General features: G+C 42.4%; 1 protein-coding gene across 2 annotated transcripts in view; it reads right to left on the reverse strand.

Moving 5' to 3' along the window:
* The window catches only part of ttc29 (tetratricopeptide repeat domain 29), a 323,363-nt gene that overhangs the window by 115,356 nt on the left and 186,452 nt on the right, over nucleotides 1-21,555 (reverse strand). For both annotated transcript variants that reach the window (XM_055646422.1, XM_055646429.1), the window contains exon 8: nucleotides 20,982-21,073. In XM_055646422.1, the coding sequence (XP_055502397.1) occupies nucleotides 20,982-21,073 (92 nt within the window). The remainder of the gene's footprint in view (nucleotides 1-20,981; nucleotides 21,074-21,555) is intronic.

Raw genomic sequence — 21,555 nt, forward strand, 5'->3', positions numbered from 1 at the left:
GCTAAGCCTTTCCTTTACAGGTGCATGTACACAGAGTCATTATCAAATAATGTTAAATATTCCAAGAATATTATGTCAAAAGTAAGCAAGCCAAATTAATCCATCCATTTCCAGAAGGCCTTTGATAAGATGCTGCACGTGAAGCTGTTAAACAAGATAGGAGCCCATGGTATTAGAGATGAAGTACTAGCATGGATTGAAGATTAGTTGACCGGCAGAAGACAAAGATTGGCAATAAAGGGGGCCTTTTCTGGTTGGCCACTGGTGACTAGTGGTGTTCCACAGGGTACAGTGTTGGGTCCGCTACTTTTCACATTATATGTTAACGATCTGGATGATAGTTTAGATAGCGTTACGGCCAAGTTTTTGCACAATATGAAGATAAGTGGAGGGATAGATTGAGTTGAGGAAATAGGGAGACTGCAGTAGGACTTGGACAGGTTGGGAGAGTGGACAAATAAGTGGCAAATAGAATATGGCAAAGTGTATGGTCATGCATTTTGGTAGAAGGAATGAACATGTAGACTATTTTGTAAATGGGGAGAGGATTCAGAAATAGGAGGTGTAAAGCGACTTGAGAATGGTGGTGCAGGATTCCCAAAAGGTTAACTTGCTGGTCAAGTTGGTAATAAGGAAGACAAATGCAATGTTAGCATTCATATCGAGAGATCTAGAATATAAAAGCAAGGATGTAATGCTGAGTCTTTATAAGACGCTGGTCAGCCCACATTTAGAATATTATGAAGATAGACACAAATGCTGGAGTAACTCAGCGGGATAAGAGAAAAGGAATGGGAGAGGTTTTGGGTTGAGACATCGAGAAGGGTCTCAACCCGAAACATCACCCATTCCTTCTCTCCAGAGCTGCTGCCTGTCCCGCTGAGGTACTCCAGCATTTTGTGTCTATCTCCAGCGTAAATCACTATCTGCAGATCCTTCCTACACATTTGGAATATTGTGAGCAGTTTTGGGCCCATTATCCGAGGAAGGGTGTGTTGGTGTTAGAGAGGCCCCGAGTGAGGATTACAGGAGACGTTATTACTGCCTCAGCACCCTGGTTCCAACAAAATGCAAAGCGAGGAAGGGTTGCTGGCTGGATATGGAAATTGTCAGTAATAATAGATATACTGATTTTCTTTCTAAGATGCTGCTTAACTTGCAGAGCTTTTCAAGAATTCTCCATTTCTATTTCAGGTCCCCATCACCTGCTACTCTGAAAAATTTGCTGCACATAGTTTTGAATGGTGGTGTTTACAACAAATGTAAATGAAGACCTCAAGGACAAATATAATTAATAATGGTGGATTGCAGTACTTGGCATCCAGTGATCTCATGATTACCATCATCCACATCACCTCAACTGATGATTCAGATACTCCTCCCTGCTGAGTACCATTTAGAAGCATCAAGGTTGTCAGGAGCTCAAAATATATTTCGCTAAGAGTACAAGAGTTATCACAAATCACTTATAGTAACTATCCAAAAAGAAAATAGTTGCTAAAATCAGGCATGTGACAGGAAGTGAGATTAGCAGGATGCGCATGACCACTTATCCTTGTCAACAATAATCTATATGATGCAGATGCATCTGTCCACAGTTTCATTGAGTTTAGTTTATGAGTTTGGCTTATTGTCAAGGGCACCAAGGTACAGTGAAAAGCTTTTGTTGTGTGCTAACCAGTCAGCGGAAAGACAATACATGATTACAATTGAGACATTTGCAGTGTGCAAATACATGATATGGGGAATAATGTGAATAACGTCTAGTACAATCTGATCATAGATAGTCCGGGGGTCTCCAATGAGGTCAATAGTAGTTCAGGACTGCTCTCTGGTTGTGATAAGGTAGTTCAGTTGCCTGATACCAGCTGGAGTAACTCAGTGGGTCAGGCAGCATCTCTGGAGAAAAAGGATAGGTGACATTTCGGGTTTGGAACCTTCTTCAGACTGAAGGTAGGTGGTGTGGTGGAGGGGGGGGGGGGGGTGTTGTGAGCTGAAGGCATGAAAAGACCTGGACAAATCAGGACCGGCAACAAATGATCTCAATTGGTGGCTAGGGAAGGCATGGATCTCTAGAGGGATACAGTGTGGTGAATTGTGGAACTGGTTAAATGACTAGGATGGAGGAAGGTGGCCAGGGGGGGAGAGGAGTGTTGCTGGAAGTTACTTAATTAGAGAATTCAACATTAATACCAATGAGTTATAAGCTACCCAAGCGAAATATGAGGTGCAGTTCCTTCAATTTGTGTGTGGCCTCACTCTGGCAATGGAGGAGGCCTAGGACAGAAAGGTCAGTAAGATAATGGGAAGGGGAGTTGAAATGGTTAGCAATGAGGAGATTCCATAGACCTCGGCGGACCAAATGTAATTGTCAGTGAAACGGTCACCGAGTCTATGTTCCTTCTGCAGAGACCATTCCCTCTGCAATTCTTTGCTTTACTCGTCCCATCTCACCCAAACCATCACCTCCCAAGGTACTTTTCCCCGCAACCGCAGAAAGTGCATTACCTGTCCTTATACCTCCTTCCTTGACTCCATCCAGGGACCACAACAGTCCTTTCAGGTTATACAGAGATTCACTTGTACCTCGTCTAACCCCATCTACTGCATCTGGTGTTCACAATGGGAGCTCTTCTACATCAGCAAGACCAAATGTTGACTTGGCGACCACTTTGCTGAACATTTACGCTCGGTCCGCTGAGGCTTACGAGATCACCCACCTGATGTTCCTTAGGAAATGGTTTAAGCTCACTTGCCTTCAGTTGTTTTGTCTATAATCTTCCTTCCATAAGGTTAGAAGGAGAGATATCTGTTGATTAATCAACAGTTCTTGACTCCATTCACAGTTCATCGCATAATAAAGTAATCCATGACTGTGCAGAGCACTAACTGACAAAGATTTCTATTTGGGTTAATAAGCCCCATAAAACTTGTGAACAACTTGTGTCGTCAACCTCCTCATCAAGTGAGATTCTCCCCACTTCACTATGTCATTCAATGGCATGACTTTTATCTAATGTTCCATCAAGTAACATTAATATTGTGATGACAGGAACAGGCTGGTGTTTGGAAATTGCAACAGGATTTTTCAGCAGCATTTCTCTGAACCTGCAGGGAAAGAGCAGGCATACTACCCGATTTAATCCTGACTAGGAAGTACATGCCTAATCTGTTTTCCTATTATTGGATGAAAACCTTGGAAATGCCGAGCTAGTAACACACCGGCTAAACTGATTCATGAAGATGATTCAGCCAATGATTGTTATGTGGACCGTCACTATTTTAAGTATTGTAGCGTAAGAACAACTACTGTACTCTCTGGCTATTATTATATTTATGTGGGTTTGGAATTTATGAAAGCTAGTTTGCTTCTGTTGGAAAATCATGTGGTAACTGACCTCATTTACTTTTTTCTTGTAGGCTTTTTTGTTACGAAAGCACGTTGTTCATTTAAATGACAGATAGTTGTAGTGTTATAGAATCTAAGGATTTGCTCATCGGAGTTCAGCTCTAGGCAACAGCTAGCAGGTGAGATAGAGTTAGAAAAATGCAAGGAGACGTGCAAAGCTGTGCCGCCATCCAAAGCTGGTCTAGAAATGCTGATGGATAATAGATGAAGTGCAAGGCAAAGGTGGCACATGGAAAATACAGCCATGGCAGCTTACTTATTGCAAGTATAATGGCAATTATGCCAGCAGAAGCAGCTGTGAAAACAATACCCTGCATATGGGGAAGAAACTATACAATATGATATGGGAAATCAAGTCCATGACCTGTGCAGAATGAAAACAGCACAGAAAGTCCATGACGTGGATAAAATGAGCCGTGCACGAGAGACACACATCCAGATGTAGACATCTAACTGAATACACAATGTATCTGAGGCTAAACATGGTCAATTCTGTTGAAGGAATATCTGCTACATGTATCTGTGCCAATAAGGGTATAATTGGAACAAGGGTAGTCAATGTAATTTCAACATGAATAGGGAGCAATGCATTGAGGAAGAAAGTCATTGGTCTCGAGGCACACTTAGAATCAATTCATCATGTGCTCTTGATACTAAGAATATTGTAGTTTGTAATTGTAAACTGTAAAATATCACACCTTTATTGAAAGCAGCATGCCACTGATAAAGATATATCACAGAAGAATCATGAAGAATGTTCTAATGCAAGCATTCATGGGTAAATAAGTAGATGCTGTTCATGGAACAAGGTGACAAAATATGTAACATTTAGAGAAATCCACTGGAGATGGCCAAAATAAAACATGCACACTGCTGCCAAAGATCTGCCACTGTTAAGTTTTGCAAAAATAGAGAAGATGAAACTTATACCAGAGCAACGCCACACATACCAAAAAGTGGTGGTGAGTAGAAATGTACTAATTCATGCATCATTTGAGATCATGAGAAAGGAAATGAACAGATGTAGCACCTGATCTTCATGGACAATATGTTGGCCAAAGTACACAGAGATGGGGCAGTTGCGTGTGATTTTCTTTTAGAGAGGTGTAACATAATACTGGTTAGTAACTTGCATGTGTTCTCCCTGCTATATAATTAGTGTAGAGCTTGGTGGAATCAGTCTGTTTGTGCATAAGCACAAATAAGAAATGTGTTTTGTTTAAAAGAGCACTTTGTTAGCTTAAAATACCTGCCATTCATAGTTTCTTAGTGAGCAAATGAAAGAAGGGCATAACCCATGTATTGAGGAAATACAATAAAAAGGGTGAATGGTATCTTGGCTTTTAATTAAAGTCAGTTACATTACAAATACATGGAAGTTATGTTTTAGAACTTTCATCCAACACCAGCTACGTTCCCTTCTAGACACCAAACCCCAGGAAGGATATAATGCCCTTGGTAAGGTCAAACCATATATTTACCAGAATCAAAGGATAGGGGACAGGTTTCAGAGTTGTGCCTTGAATATCTTTCAGTACAAAAGATACCCTACAATCAACTGATGTGATCAAGGTGTTTAAAATATCAATAAAAGGGGAGAACCTTGTGTAAACATTCAGTAAGTCAGGCAGCAGCTTGGAAAATAATAGTAATGGGCCTGTCCCACTTAGGCGACTTTTTAGGCGACTGCAGGAGACTCTGCAGACGCCACATGGTCGTCACATGTTCGCGGGTGGTTGCCGAGGAGTCGCCTTCATGGTCGTGAGGAATTTCCGTATTCTGGGAACTAAGTCGCGGTCTCATCATGGTCACCGTGAATTTTTCAACATGTTGAAAAATTAGCGGCGACTAGAATGAAACCGCCATGAAGAGTAGCGAGAATTCTCGAGTCGTAGGTGGGTCGGCAGGAGGTCCTAGTGGGTTGCCAGGAGGTCGAAGGTTCTCAGAGGTTCACGTAGGTTGGAGCCGGTGCTGACCGATGAATTTTATAGGCTCATTGGGGGAAAAAAACGTAAGCAGTCGTTTTCAGAATTAAGGATAACCAATCGGTAACGTTAAATGTCCGGCTTCTTAAAAGATGTCTCCACTCCTTCTCCCCCATTCTCCCTCCTCTCCCCCTCATTGAAAGGACTTACCGTACACTTTGCATTAGCCGTCTTTTTACAGCGCCAACCTTCCTGTTCATCGTGGTGTGTGTCTGTATCACCTTGGCTTTGCACCGTGTGAATTTTTTAGACAGGGCAAGCAGGGGGAGCGCTGTCTAAAAAAATCACACAGGTTGGTGAAGGAAGCGATGTGTGTGTGTGTGTGTGCATGTGTGTTCCACTCTGACAGTCGCCATTCCAGTTCCTGGTTTTTCAGGCGACTGCCGGCAATTTGACATTCCGCTGAAAAATCGCCAAAGTGGGACAGACCCATTAAGTTTCATGTCAGTGAAACGTCACTCCCTGACGAGCTCAATGCGTTTTACGCACGCTTTGATAGGGATAACACTGATGTGTCTTCTCGAGCCCCCATTTGCTGTGATGGTATCTCGGTCACGGTCACAGAGGTCGACGTGAGAAAATCCTTCAGAGGGGTGAACCCTCGGAAAGCGCCTGGACCTGGTGGCATACCCGGTCGAGTTCTAAAAACCTGTGCGGACCAGCTGGCTGTAGTTTTTATGGACATTTTCAACCTCTCACTTCTGAGGTCTGAGGTCCCCACCTGCTTTAAAAGGGCATCAATTATACCGGTGCCCAAGAAGAGCAAGGTGACGTGCCTCAATGACTATCAACCAGCGGCACTAGCTTCAGTGGTGATGAAGTGATTTGAGAGGTTGATCATGGCGCAAATCAACTCCTACCTCGACAAAAACCTGGACCCACTGTAGTTCACTTACCGCCACAACAGATCAACGGTGGATGTGATCTCGCTGGCTCTCCACTCCGCTCTGGACCACTTGGACAACAAAAACTCATATGTCAGGCTGTTATTCATTGACTACAGCTCGGTATTTAATACAATCATCTCCTCCAAGCTGGTTACCAAACTCTCAGAACTGGGTCTCTGCGCATCCCTCTGCAATTGGATCCTTGACTTCCTCATTCACAGACCACAGTCTGTCCGTATTGGTAGAAATGTGTCAGCCTTGATAACAATCAGCACAGGAGCACCTCAAGGCTGCGTGCTCAGCCCCCTTCTGTAATCACTCTATACTCATGACTGAGTAGCCAGTCATAGTGCAAACTCCATCATCAAGTTCGCATATGACACCACTGTTATGGGGCGTATCACTGATGGAGATGAGTCAGAGTACAGAAGTGAGATCGACCATTTGACCAAATGGTGCCAGCACAATAACCTGGCTCTCAACACCAGCAAAACCAAGGAACTGATTGTGGACTTTGGAAGGGGTAGGATGGGGACCTATAGTCCCGTTTATATTAACGGGTCGATGGTGGAAAGGGTCAAGAGCTTCAAATTCCTGGACGTGCATATCTCTGAAGATCTCTCCTGGTCCGAGAACACTGATGCAATTATAAAGAAAGCTCATCAGCGCCTCTACTTCCTGAGAAGATTACGGAGAGTCGGTATGTCAAGAAGGACTCTCTCAAACCTCTACAGGTGCACAGTAGAGAGCATGCTGACCGGTTGCATCGTGGCTTGGTTTGGCAACTTGAGCGCCCAGAAGCAGAAAAGACTGCAAAAAGTTGTTAACACTGTCCATCATTGGCTCTGACCTCCCCACCATCGAGGGGATCTATTGTAGTCACTTCCGCAAAAAGGCTGCCAGTATCATCAAGGATCCACACCATCCTGGCCACTCACTCATCTCCCCGCTGCCTTCAGGTAGAAGGTACAGGAGCCTGAAATCTGCAACATCCAGGTTCAGGAATAGCTGCTTCCCCACAGCCATCAGGCTATTAAACTCAACTCAAACAAAACTCTGAACATTAATAGCCCATTGCACTTTATCTTTATCTGCTTATTTATGTGTGTATATATATTCAATGGTATATGGTCACACTGATCTGTTCTGTACTTATTTATGCCTATCATATTCTGTTGTGCTGAAGCAATGCATGAATTTCATTGTCCTATCTGGGACACATGATAATAAACTCTCTTGAATCTTGAATGTCATAGAGTGACAGCACAGAAAAAAGCCTTTTTGTTCAACTCTTCATACTGACCAAGGTACCTTTCTGTGCCAGTTCCATTTGTCTGCATTTGGCTAATATCTCTGGTAAAGGAAACTGTGGAAATTATAAGAAAATTGTAAAATTCGTAATATGTTTGAATCCAAGAAAAGAGACCAACATGGTGAAGGTAACTTAAAAGTCATATTATGAAAGGCAATAAATAGATTTAGGAAGTGTTTACATTACAAGTTTGGCAAAGCTAGCTGGGGTAAAGATAAACACAGGAGGTTGTAAACCAGGCAGAGGGTAATAAAACTGATCATGAGATAAGAGAAGTAACCTTTTGACACCCATTGGGAGAATGGAGAATGGGAGAATGGGAGAATGGTTTTGTAAATAGTATGTAAGTAAATTGGCTTGGTATAAATGTCAATTGTCCCTAGCATGTGTAGGATAGTGTTAATGTGCGGGGATCGCTGGTTGGCGCAGACCTGATGGGCCGAAGGGTCTGTTTCCGAGCTGTATCTTTAAACTAAACCAAACTAAATAAGGAACAGAAAGTTAAAGTAAACTCTGGGGGATAAAAACAAGATGAAAGACTACAAAGATACATTGATCACTGACTAATTATTTCAAAAATGTGAAACCTGCATGTAACTATTGTGTTCCAGAGTATAAGAAGCCCGTAGGTGCTGTGAATCAGTGAAACACTTTAGAAACATAGAAAATAGGTGCAGGAGTAGGCCATTGGGCCCTTCGAGCTTGCACCACCATTCAATATGATCATGGATGATCATCCAACTCAGTATCCTGTTCCTGCCTTCTCTCCATACCCCCTGATCCCTTTAGCCACAAGGGCCACATCTAACTCCCTCTTAAATATAGCCAATGAACTGGCCTCAACTACCTTCTGCAGCAGAGAATTCCAGAGATTCACCACTCTCTGTGTGAAAAAAGTTTTCCTCATCTCGGTCCTAAAAGATTTCCCCCTTATCCTTAAACTATTACCCCTTGTTCTGGACTTCCCCAACATCGGGAACAATCTTCCGGCATCTAGCCTGTCCAACCCCTTAAGAATGTTGTAAGTTTCTATAAGATCCCCCCTCAATCTTCTAAATTCTAGCGAGTACAAACCGAGTCTATCCAGTCTTTCTTCATATGAAAGTCCTGACATCGCAGGAATCAGTCTGGTGAACCTTCTCTGTACTCCCTCTATGGCAAGAATGTCTTTCCTCAGATTAGGAGACCAAAACTGTACGCAATACTCCAGGTGTGGTCTCACCAAGACCCTGTACAACTGCAGTAGAACCTCCCTGCTCCTATACTCAAATTTAGGTTCTCTTAGAATTTTTCCCAATATATTCTGGCAAAGTCTTGAATAAACTGACTTGTTTGAGAAACTCGTCACTGCTCTACAATTTTTGTGTGCTATCCCAATCAGAGCTGTAATTGGACTGATCCCCACATGAAAGTCACATTCCTGGTACAGGTGAAACACACAATCCCCTCCAATATCCTCCCTGAACCTTTCCTATCCATGAAGCTGTCAAATACCATTAAAATTTTATGATTGTACTAGCCTCCTCCACATCTTCCAGAAGTTTATTTCATCTACATGACACCATCTTTGGACAGAAGCTTGTCCCATAGGTGCCGTTTAAATCTTTCCCCTCTTATCTTAAACAAATTCCCTCTAGTTTTAGACTCCCCTACCCATGGAAAAAGACTGTGACCCTTTCTCTTCTCTGAGTTTCTCATTCTTTCATAAAGCTCGATATGGGTCGCTCCTCAGCCTCCTTTGCTCCAGTCTCTCTTTATAACCCAAGCACTCCAATTCCAGCAACATCCCTATGATTCTTTTCTAATTTAATCACATACTTCCTATAGTATGGTGACCAGAACTGCATACAATATTCCAGGTGCGGTCTCACCAACATCTAGTCACCTGTAACATGACATCCCCAGGTTTTTACTCACAGCACCGACTGATTAAGGCAAGCATGCCAAACGCCTTCTTCAATGGCCTGTGTTGCTACTCTCAGGGAACTATGTACAGTACTTGTACCCCTAGGTCTCTGTTCAGTAACACTCCAATTCTGCCTAGTTTAATTTTGCAAAGTGCATCACTTTACACTGAGTTAAATTATATCTGCGTTTAAGAAGGAACTGCAGATTCTGGAAAATCGAAGGTAGACAAAAATGCTGGAGAAAAAAAAATGGTGCAGGAGTAGGCCATTCAAGTCAGCAGCACCAATCAACATGATCAAGGCTAATCATCTAAAATCAGTACCCCGTTCCTGCTTCCCCCCCCCCCCCCCCCCCCCATATCCCTTGATTCCTTTAGCCCTAAGTGCTAAATCTAACTCTCTCTTGAAAATATCCAGTGAATTGGCCTCCACTGCCTTCTGAGGCAGAGAATTCCATGTATGTCATGGCCCCCGACAATACTCCCCATACACTCACGACTATATGGCAAATTTCAGATCTAACTCCATCTACAAGTTTGCAAATGACACCGCTGTGGTGGGCCGGGTCACTGACAATGATGAGATGGAGAATAGGAAAGAGATAGAGAACTTCGTAACATGGTCTCAGGATAATAACCTTTCCATCAATGTCAGTAAGACGAAGGAGCTAATTATCGACTTCAGGAAGAATGGAGTTGTACATGCCCCATTCAGCATCAATGGTGTTGAAGTGGAAACGACTGAGAGCTTCAAGTTCCTTGCCCTTCATATTATCAATGATCAATAGTGGACCAACCACATTACTGCAGCAGGCCGCCTGCCGGGGCCTTTAACCTCGACTTCGGGAGAGGAATGGAGAGCAGGGGAGAGATAAGACTTTGCCTTCCATCACAGTGAGGAGGAGACTCACTGTGATGGATGTTTGTGTGAATTGTGTTGGTGTGTGTCTTGGTTCTTTTCTTGTATGGCTGCAGAAACCAAATTTCGTTTGAACTTCATGTGAGGTTCAAATGACAAATAAAAGGTATTGTATTGTATTGTCAAAAAAGCACACCAATGCCTTTGCTTCCTGAGGTGACTGAGAAAATTCAGAATGTCTCCAATGACTCTTAAAACACTTCTAATAGTTTTAAACTTGGTGCAGCGATATAGACCTGCTGCCTTACAGTGCCAGACACCCGGGTTTGATCCTGAATATGGGTGCTGCCTTGCAGCTGCGGCTCGCCTGCAGTCCGTTTGTCTTTTCTTTTTTTGTTTTCTTTTGTCCCGTTGTTACAGTTTATTTCGGTTTATTTAGTTGTGTATGTGTGGGGGGGGTGGGTGAAACATGTTTTTTGACTCTTCCTTCAGGGGGGGATGTGACCTTTCTTGCCGTATCCCCCGTCTCCATCTCCATCTGCGCTGAGGCCTATCGCCAGTAGACGACATCGCCGGGAGCTCGCAGGTCACAGGTTGGTGACCTGTTTTTCCGGAGCTCCCGCAACAACAGCTGCGTCCGCTGGACTGGAGGGCGGCAGCTTCGGCAGCTTCGACCGCCCCGGGCCGCAGAGTTTGAACCGGCCCGTTTGCGGAGCTCGGATTCAGCCGCGGGACTTACCTACCATCACCCGGCGGGGTCACAACATCGGAGGCCTGGATTGCCTCGGCGCAGAGGGAGAGCAAGGAGGGAAGAGACAATGACTTTGGGACTTTTTGCCTTCCATCACAGTGAGGATGTGCTACTGTGGTGGATGTTAAACTGTGTTGAGTGTGTGTTTTGTTATTTATTCTATGTTATGACTGCAGGCTAAACCATTTTGTTGCACTGAAAAGTGCAATGACTGTAAAATTGAATCTAATCTAATCTAATTGTACATTCTCTCTGTGACCACATGGGTTTTCTCCGGGTGCTTTTCTTTCCTCCTACACTCCAAAGATGTGGATTGGTTTGTAGGTTAATTGGCTTCGGCAGAATTGTAAATTGACGCTAATGTGCAGTGTTAGTGTACAGGGTGATCGTTGGTCAGTGTGAAATCGGTGGATTGAAGGGGCTGTTTCCACGCTGTTTCTCTACAGTTTTAAATGAAGTCTGAAAGATGCACCATAGAAAGTATACTATGGGGTTGCATTACAGCTTGGTTTGGGAACAGCTATGCTCAAGACTGCAAGAAATTACAGTTGTAGATGCAGCCTCTCCCATCAGATAGACTAGACCTCCCACCATCGATACCAATCTCTCTAAACCTTTCCTATCCATGAAGCTGTCAAATGCCTTTTAAACGCTATGATTATACTCGCCTCTACCACTTCATCTAGCAGCTGAGTTCATATAACCACCACCACCTGTGTAAAAAACGTGCCCCATGGGCCCCCTTAAAACATGACCAACTATTTTTTTAAATCCCTCACGATTTTATAATTTACCAGACCAAGTGCTGACCCAGGTGCAGTCTTACCAACATCCAGCCACCTGTAACGTGACATCCTAATTCTTCTACTCTGAGCACTGCTTGATGAAGGCAAGCATGCCATACGCCTTCTTCAACATCTTGTTTAAACGTGGCACACGTACTTATAGATGTAGCCCAATCCATCACAGTCCAGACCTCCCACCATTCCATCTACACTTCATGCCGGCTCGGAAAGACAGCCGACTTGTTACTCCTTCTTCTCCTTGCGCCAGCAGAGTCAGTAACAACTTCTTCCTCTCTGTTGTCAGGTTTTTGAACGATCTTTCCATATGCTAGGGTTGTGTCCAATTCACATTTACTCCATTGTAGATATTGGATTTTGGCTAAGGAACTGATGTGCTACAATGCTGAGAACTATATTCTGCACTCTGTATCTCGTCCTTTGCTCTATTGTACGTGAGTTTGACTTAATTGTAATTATGTATGATATTATCATATCTGTTTGTATAGCCTTTCACAGTATCTTGGTAAACGTGACAATAATAATCATCATCATTATCATCGTTGAAAACATCAACAGGCACAGTGTCTTACAATGCTATAGACAGTTTGGATCAGTACCACTGCTACACGTGTGGGTTTAAACTAAATAGTGGGGGGGGGGAGCGATTGATAAATTGGGACTCTAAAGATGGAGTTAAGGGGGAAGTGAGTACAGGAAAAGATGCAAAAGACTCCCGAATTAATGGGAAGGAAAATTCGAGAAGGGATATGAGACTAAGGTCAGGGCCAATAGTGACCCGTGTGAGAGGAGAGGTGAATATAGAAGTTAAATTGTTGTATATGAATTCGTGAAGAATAAGAAATAAAGTGGAAGAGCTTGAGGCTCAGTTAGAAATTGGCAAGTATGATGTTGTGGGAATTACAGAGACATGGCTGCAAGAGGACCAGGGCTGGGTACTAAACATTCAAGGGTATATGTCCTATCGAAAAGACAGACAGGTGGGCAGAGGGGATGGGGTAGCTCTGTTGGTGAGGAATGAAATTCAGTCCCCTGTGAGGGGTGACATAGAATCAGGAGATGTAGAGTCAGTATGGATAGAACTGAGGAATTGTAAGGGTAAAAAGACCCTAATGGGAGTTATCTACAGGCCCCCAAACAGTAACCTGGATAGAGGGTGCAAGTTGAATCAAGAGTTAAAATTGGCACGTCGTAAAGGTAATGCTACGGTAGTTAAGGGGGATTTCAACATGCAGGTAGACTGGGAAAATCAGGTTGGTACTGGACCCCAAGAAAGGGAGTTTGTGGAGTGCCTCCGTGATGGATTCTTAGAGCAGCTTGTACTGGAGCCTACCAGGGAGAAGGCAATTCTAGATTTAGTGTTGTGTAATGAACCGGATTTGATAAGGGAACTTGAGTTAAAGGAGCCATTAGGAGGTAGTGACCATAATATGATAAATTATATTCTACAATTTGAGAGGGAGATGGGAAAATCGGAAGTATCAGTATTATAGTTGAACAAAGGGGACTATGGAGCCAGGAGGGAGGAGCTGGCCAAAGTTGACTGGAAAGATACCCTAGCAGGAATGACAGTGGAATAAGAATGGCAGGTATTTCTGGGAATAATACAGAAGGTGCAGGATCAGTTCATTCCAAAAAGGGAGAAAGATTCCAAGGGGAATAAGGGGCGACCGTGGCTGACAAGGGAAGTCAGGGACAGTTTAAAAATAAAAGAGAAGAAGTATAAGATAGAAAAGATAAGCAGGAAGCCAGAGGATTGGGAAACTTTTAAAGAGCAACAGAAGATAACTAAAAAGGCAATACGGGGAGAAAAGATGAGGTATAAAGGTAAGCTAGCCAAGAATATAAAGCAGGATGGTAAAAGCTTCTTTAGGTATATGAAGAGGAAAACAATCATTAAGACCAAAGTTGGACCCTTGAAGACTGAAACAGGTGAGTTTATTATGGGGAACAAGGAAATGGCAGATGAGTTGAACAGGTGCCTTGTATCCGTCTTCACTAAGGAAGAAGCAACCAATCTCCCTGATGTACTAGTGGCCAGAGGATCTAGGGTGATGGAGGAACTGAAGGAAATTCATATTAGGCAGGTAATGGTGTTGGGTAGACTGATGGGAGGGAAGGCTGATAAATCCCCAGGGCCTGATGGTGTACATCCCAGGGTACTTAAGGAAGTGGCTCTAGAAATTGTGGGCGCAATGGTGATCATTTTCCAATGGTCTATAGATTCAGGATCAGTTCCTGTGGATTGGAGGGTAGCTAATGTTAGCCCACTTTTTAAGAAAGGCGGGAGAGAGAAAACAGGGAATTATAGACCAGTTAGCCTGACATCGGTGGTGGGGAAGATGCTGGAGTCAATTATAAAAGATGAAATAGCATCACATTTCGATAGCAGTAGTAGGATTGGTCCAAGTCAGCATGGATTTACGTAGGGGAAATCATGCTTGACTAATCTTCTCGAATTTTTTGAGGATGTAACTAGGAAAATGGACAAGGGAGAGCCAGTGGATGTAGTGTATCTGGACTTTCAGAAAGCATTTGATAAGGTTCCACATAGGAGATTAGTGGGCAAAATTAGAGCACATGGTATTGGGGACAGGGTACTGACATGGATAGAAAATTGGTTGGCAAACAGGAAACAAAGAGTAGGGATTAACGGGTCCCTTTCAGAATGGAAGGCAGTGACTAGTGGAGTACCGCAAGGCTCGGTGCTGGGACCGCAGCTATTTACAATATACATTAATGATTTAGATGAAGGGATTAAAAGTAACATTAGCAAATTTGCAGATGACACAAAACTGGGTGGCCGTGTAAACTGTGAGGAGGATGCTATGAGGATGCAGGGTGACTTGGACAGGTTGGGTGAGTGGGCAGATGCATGGCAGATGCAGTTTAATGTGTATAAATGTGAGGTTATCCACTTCGGCGGCGAAAACAGGAAGGCAGATTATTATCTGAATGGTGTCAAATTGGGAAATAGAGAAGTACAACGAGATAGAAACATAGAAACATAGAAATTAGGTGCAGGAGTAGGTCATTCGGCCCTTCGAGCCTGCACCGCCATTTAACATGATCATGGCTGATCATCCAACTCAGTATCCCGTACCTGCCTTTTCTCCATACCCTCTGATCCCCTTGGCCACAAGGGCCACATCTAACTCCCTCTTAAATATAGCCAATGAACTGGCCTCAACTACCCTCTGTGGCAGAGAGTTCCAGAGATTCACCACTCTCTGTGTGAAAAAAGTTCTCCTCATCTCGGTTTTAAAGGATTTCCCCCTTATCCTTAAGCCGTGACCCCTTGTCCTGGACTTCCCCAACATCGGAAACAATCTTCCTGCATCTAGCCTGTCCAACCCCTTAAGAATTTTGTAAGTTTCTATAAGATCCCCTCTCAATCTCCTAAACTCTAGAGAGTATAAACCAAGTCTATCCAGTCTTTCTTCATAAGACAGTCCTGACATCCCAGGAATCAGTCTGGTGAACCTTCTCTGCACTCCCTCTATGGCAATAATGTCCTTCCTCAGATTTGGAGACCAAAACTGCACGCAATACTCCAGGTGTGGTCTCACCAAGACCCTATACAACTGCAGTAGAACCTCCCTGCTCCTATACTCAAATCCTCTTGCTATGAAAGCCAACATGCCATTCGCTTTCTTTACTGCCTGCTGCACCTGCATGCCTACCTTCAATGACTGGTGTACCATGACACCCAGGTCTCGCTGCATCTCCCCCTTTCCCAATCGGCCACCGTTTAGATAATAATCTGCTTTCCCGTTTTTGCCACCAAAATGGATAACCTCACATTTATCCACATTAAACTGCATCTGCCAAACATTTGCCCACTCACCCAGCCTATCCAAGTCACCTTGCAGTCTCCTAGCATCCTCCTCACACCTAACACTGCCCCCCAGCTTAGTGTCATCCGCAAACTTGGAGATATTGCCTTCAATTCCCTCATCCAGATCATTAATATATATTGTAAATAGCTGGGGTCCCAGTACTGAGCCTTGCGGTACCCCACTAGTCACTGCCTGCCATTGTGAAAAGGACCCGTTTACTCCTACCCTTTGCTTCCTGTTTGCCAGCCAGTTCTCTATCCACATCAATACTGAACCCCCAATTCCATGTGCTTTAAGTTTGTATACTAATCTCTTATGTGGGACCTTGTCGAAAGCCTTCTGGAAGTCCAGATACACCACATCCACTGGTTCTCCCCTATCCACGCTACTAGTTACATCCTCGAAAAATTCTATAAGATTCGTCAGACATGATTTACCTTTCGTAAATCCATGCTGACTTTGTCCAATGATTTCACCACTTTCTAAATGTGCTGCTATCCCATCTTTAATAACTGACTCTAGCAGTTTCCCCACTACCGATGTTAGGCTAACTGGTCTGTAATTCCCCGTTTTCTCTCTCCCTCCCTTCTTAAAAAGTGGGGTTACGTTTGCTACCCGCCAATCCTCTGGAACTACTCCAGAATCTAAGGAGTTTTGAAAGATTATTACTAATGCATCCACTATTTCTGGAGCTACTTCCTTAAGTACTCTGGGATGCAGCCTATCTGGCCCTGGGGATTTATCGGCCTTTAATCCATTCAATTTACCCAACACCACTTCCCGACTAACCTGGATTTCACTCAATTCCTCCACCTCCTTTGACCCGCGGGCCCCTGCTATTTCCGGCAGATCATTTATGTCTTCCTTAGTGAAGACGGAACCAAAGTAGTTATTCAATTGGTCCGCCATATCCTGGTTCCCCATGATCAACTCACCTGTTTCTGACTGCAAGGGACCTACATTTGTTTTAACTAATCTCTTTCTTTTCACATATCTATAAAAACTTTTGCAGTCAGATTTTATGTTCACTGCCAGTTTTCTTTCATAATCCATTTTTCCTTTTCTAATTAAGCCCTTCGTCCTCCTCTGCTGGTCTCTGAATTTCTCCCAGTCCTCCGGTATGCTGCTTTTTCTGGCTAGTTTGTACGCATCATCCTTTGCTTTGATACTATCCCTGATTTCCCTTGTTATCCATGGATGTACTACCTTCCCTGATTTATTCTTTTGCCAAACTGGGATGAACAATTTTTGTAGTTCATCCATGCAGTCTTTAAATGTCTTCCATTGCATATCCACCGTCAACCCTTTAGAATTAATTGCCAGTCAATCCTGGCCAATTCACATCTCATACCCTCAAAGTTACCTTTCTTTAAGTTCAAAACCATTGTTTCTGAATTAACAATGTCACTCTCCATCCTAATGAAGAACTCAACCATATTATGGTCACTCTTGCCCAAGGGGCCACGCACAACAAGACTACTAACTAACGCTTCCTCATTACTCAATACCCAGTCTAAAATAGCCAGCTCTCTCGTTGGTTCCTCTACATGTTGGTTTAGATAACTATCCCGTATACATTCCAAGAAATCCTCTTCCTCAGCACCCCTGCCAGTTTGATTCACCCAATCTATATGTAGATTGAAGTCACCCATTATAACTGCTTTGCCTTTGTCGCAAGCATTTCTAATTTCCTGTTTGATGCCATCCCCAACTTCACTACTACTGTTAGGTGGCCTGTACACAACACCCACCAGCGTTTTCTGCCCCTTATTGTTTCGCAGCTCTACCCATACCGATTCCACATCCTCCAAACTAATGTCCTTCCTTTCCATTGCGTTAATCTCCTCTCTAACCAGCAACACTACCCCACCTCCTTTTCCTTTCTCTCTATCCCTCCTGAATATTGAATATCCCGGGATGTTCAGCTCCCAGCCTTGGTCACCCTGGAGCCATGTCTCCGTGATCCCAACTATATCATATCTGGGAGTTCTTGTGTCAAGCTTTGTCTCTTAAAAAGCAGATAGCAACAAAATTGTTAAAGGTAAACCATGGCAATGTTTAATTGATTCGTTAGATGGGAGTGGCAAGATCGACCATGAGCACAAACGTTGCTCAGTGCTTCTCAGGCTCCACTCACAGAACAAAGGAAAGTTAGCACAATTATACATTTTTCTTGTCAGTAAAACACTCCTACCAAGTCTGAATATGGCGTGACTCAAACATTTTATAGCCTTTCAGAATATAGGAAAAGCTGGGTCCAAATCAAGCTCATGCAATAATTATTACTTATCTCTGGAGCGTCAGCTATTTTTTTCAATCTTGACTTCTTTATGGCCTTGAAAGAGCACATGTTATTACGCAGGTTTCCATCTTAATGTCTCCTCCATATTGTGTTCCATATAATTTGCAAAGTCATTCACACTTGGCATCGAGCCATTCTTTTGTTCTACTAGACCATGTTTTTGTAGAGGAACGACTCAATTTTAGATTTGATTTAGATTTAGGTTTAGATTAGCTCTTTCATTCCCTCCTTTTTTTATCAAACATGATAACATTCACAGTCCTTGGTAGGTACACACATATAAGATTATTAAAGGTTTAGACATGCTAGAGGCAGGAAACATGTTCCCGATGTTGGGCGAGTCTGGAACCAGGGGCCACAGTTTAAGAATAAGGGATAAGCCATTTAGAACGGAGATGAGGAAAAACGTTTTCACACAAAGGGTTGTGAATCTGCGGAATTTCTCTGCTTCAGATGGCAGTGGAGGCAAATTCTCTGTATGCTTTCAAGAGAGAGTTGGATAAAGCTCTTGAAGATAGCGGGATACGGGGAAAAGGCAGGAACAGGATACTGAATGTGGATGATCAGCCATGATCACAGTAAATGGCGGTGCGGGCTCAAAGGGCCGAATGGCCTACTCCTGCACCTATTGTCTATTGTACTCCTTGGAGTTTACAATAATTAAGGGCAATCTGATTCAAACATGTAAGATCTCAAGGGGACTTTACAGGGTAAATATTGAGATGTTTTCACAATTGGGAGAATTGCGAAGAAAGGGAAATAGCTACAAATAAGAGTAATTTAAAACTCAGCTGTGTAGAAATGTCTTCTCTCAGACGAGAATTGCAGGAAATCTTTGCCTCCAAGGGTGGTGGTCAGATCATTAGATATACAGTATTTAACATGGAAATAAATACTTGAAAGAACAAGGAATGGAGGGTCATGGGGATCTGAAACATGGCAGGAGCAGAGGCCAGCATAAACCAATCATGATCATGTTGAAGAGTGGGGCAGACATGAGAGGCCTGGTAGCCTATTCCTGCTCCCACTTTCTTGTGTTTTTTTTTTTAAATTTCACATTCTTTTATGTTGCCCAGCCTTTTGGAACATATTACATATTATTCTAAGTTTCTGCCTCTTTATTGACAAGGAATTTGTCTAAAAATACAGAGAACATTGTACATGAAATATTGTCGGAGTAATGGAAAAATCCAAATGATGGATCGATATCCTTCCCACCAAAGACAGAAAATCCTTTCCTTGCATAAGTATCAGCAACCTAGAAAGTGCACTGATTACTATAACTTCACAAATGTTGAACATGGATAAAACTTTCTCCATTTATAACACAAGTAGAGACTTTAACCATTTGATATAAATAGTATATTTTTTCCATTAAGATATAGAAAGACAGGGATTTTGATTAACGTTGTTCACAGTAATCTCCAAGGTACCATTCCTGGCAATGTGGTGTTATTATTTGTAAAATATATTTACACACTCAATATAGCTGCTAGTGTCCAAATATTTAACCAAGATGTATTTTCTATGGTACACAAAAAAGCTGGAGAAACTCAGCGGGTGCAGCAGCATCTATGGAGCGAAGAAAAAAGGCAACGTTTCGGGCCGAAACCCTTCTTCAGATGTGTATTTTCTATGTACTTAAGGAGACAAAATAATTTCAAATATAAAAAGGTAATCATGCTTTTAACAGTGCAGTGTTGCTTAACGAAGCAAGTTATTAATCTTCCTAATTCAGATACAAATGGATGTCTTAATTTTTTATAAAGTGCACAAATTACAAAAATGAAACTTATTTGTACATTATAGTCCATCTAGGCACTTCATTCACCATTCCATGGCAATTTCTAATAAAACAGCCTTATAATATTAAATTTGCTTTAACCTTGCAGCACTGAACATTTTGAGGAAAAAATTCTATGCTCTTAGATACTTCCGTTGGAAGCCTTAAATAGTTAATTTATTTTCTCAGAAAACAGATTTCCTTAGTCTCAGTGCTGAGGAGAGATGGGACATGCTCTATTTATATATCAAGGTGTTTCCAATTTCCAGCTGGAGAAACAGGACTCTTAACACCCTTATCCCCTGACAACTGTCCAATTATGTACATCACACACGGCCTACTGTTTGCTGAAGAAGTAATCAATAAAGGATATGGTTGAGTGAACACAGATTTTGGCTGAACCAATGCATGAAAACTTAATCATTTGTTCAGTGTGGAGAAATCAAATATAGCAGAGATGAAAACAGTCACTCAGGGGGGTTGCCAATTGTGCCACCAAGTTTGAGGAGGAAAGCTTTTAGCAAGAAGAAAATGCGAATGGTGACAGGTGGAAATTTAAACGACTTCCTTCATTTCATGAATTAATGTAAACACTTTCAATTATATTTTTTTCTTTGGTCATTTCTAAATTTTAATCAAGGAGCGAACCAGTTTAATTTAATAAATTCGGATGCTTACTGGACTGTTGAATTGCATTTAATATAAATGCAGTATGTTTAATGGTGGAGTTGTGATACTGTGGAAGCATTTGTAACTAAAAAACACACCTGCTGCCACTGGGAATACATTTAAACATCTCAACCTGACCAAAAAATAGGCAGAATGATAAGGTTTGTTTTAAAAATTGTTTTAACTTAACGCACATTTATAAAAGTTAAAATAAGAAAATATTTTTGGAGTTTGGAAAATTTTGATGCTTAACTTTAAACTCAAAATACACTGGCTGGAACATGTTAGATGTTAAATGTTTCATTATTTTTGTAGATTTTTAATTTTGCTTTAAAATAACTGGATAACTTTTATGAAAGAATTATTCACAATGAGAAATGCTTCAGATTTAATAAGTTTGTAATATTTAGGAACGTGCTTCTAACAATTTTGATTTTCACTGCTGAACAAGTTTGAGGTAGCAAAATACAACCTACCTTAGTAAGGCCATTGCCAGAGCTTCATAGGCTTTGCCTAAACCAGCATCATCATCTATGGAACTGGACAGCTCCAAATATGTTTGTAAGTACTAAGGAAGAGAGAAAGAGACAAATCATTTAGAAAAATATTGGAGTAAAAAAATGCAAGCAAAATAAATTATTTTTAAGATTACCGTATTTCCCGGAGTCCAAGACGCTAGTTTTTACTGAAAAATAAGGCCCGAAAATTTACCTGAATCTTGGATGGCGAAGGTTAGGCCGAGCAATGCCACTCTCATAGCGACTGCTCCGCGGAACCTGCCACGCCTTCGACCCTGGAACTGTGTGAAGTGCCAGATCAAAGGCTATGACAACTGCTGCAGGAATAGCTGCATGTGATGACCTTTTCCCAACAATTTCTCATTGTAGAAACATAGAAAAATAGGTGCAGGAGTAGGTCATTCGGCCCTTCGAGCCAGCACTGCCATTCAATATAATTATGGCTGAGCATCTAAAATCAGTACCCTGTTCCTGCTTTCCCCCCATATCCCTTGATTCCTTTAGCCCTAAGAGCTAAATCTAACTCTCTAGA

Source organism: Leucoraja erinacea, chromosome 1 (genome assembly GCF_028641065.1).
Source record: "Leucoraja erinacea ecotype New England chromosome 1, Leri_hhj_1, whole genome shotgun sequence".
Taxonomy (NCBI): domain Eukaryota; kingdom Metazoa; phylum Chordata; class Chondrichthyes; order Rajiformes; family Rajidae; genus Leucoraja; species Leucoraja erinaceus.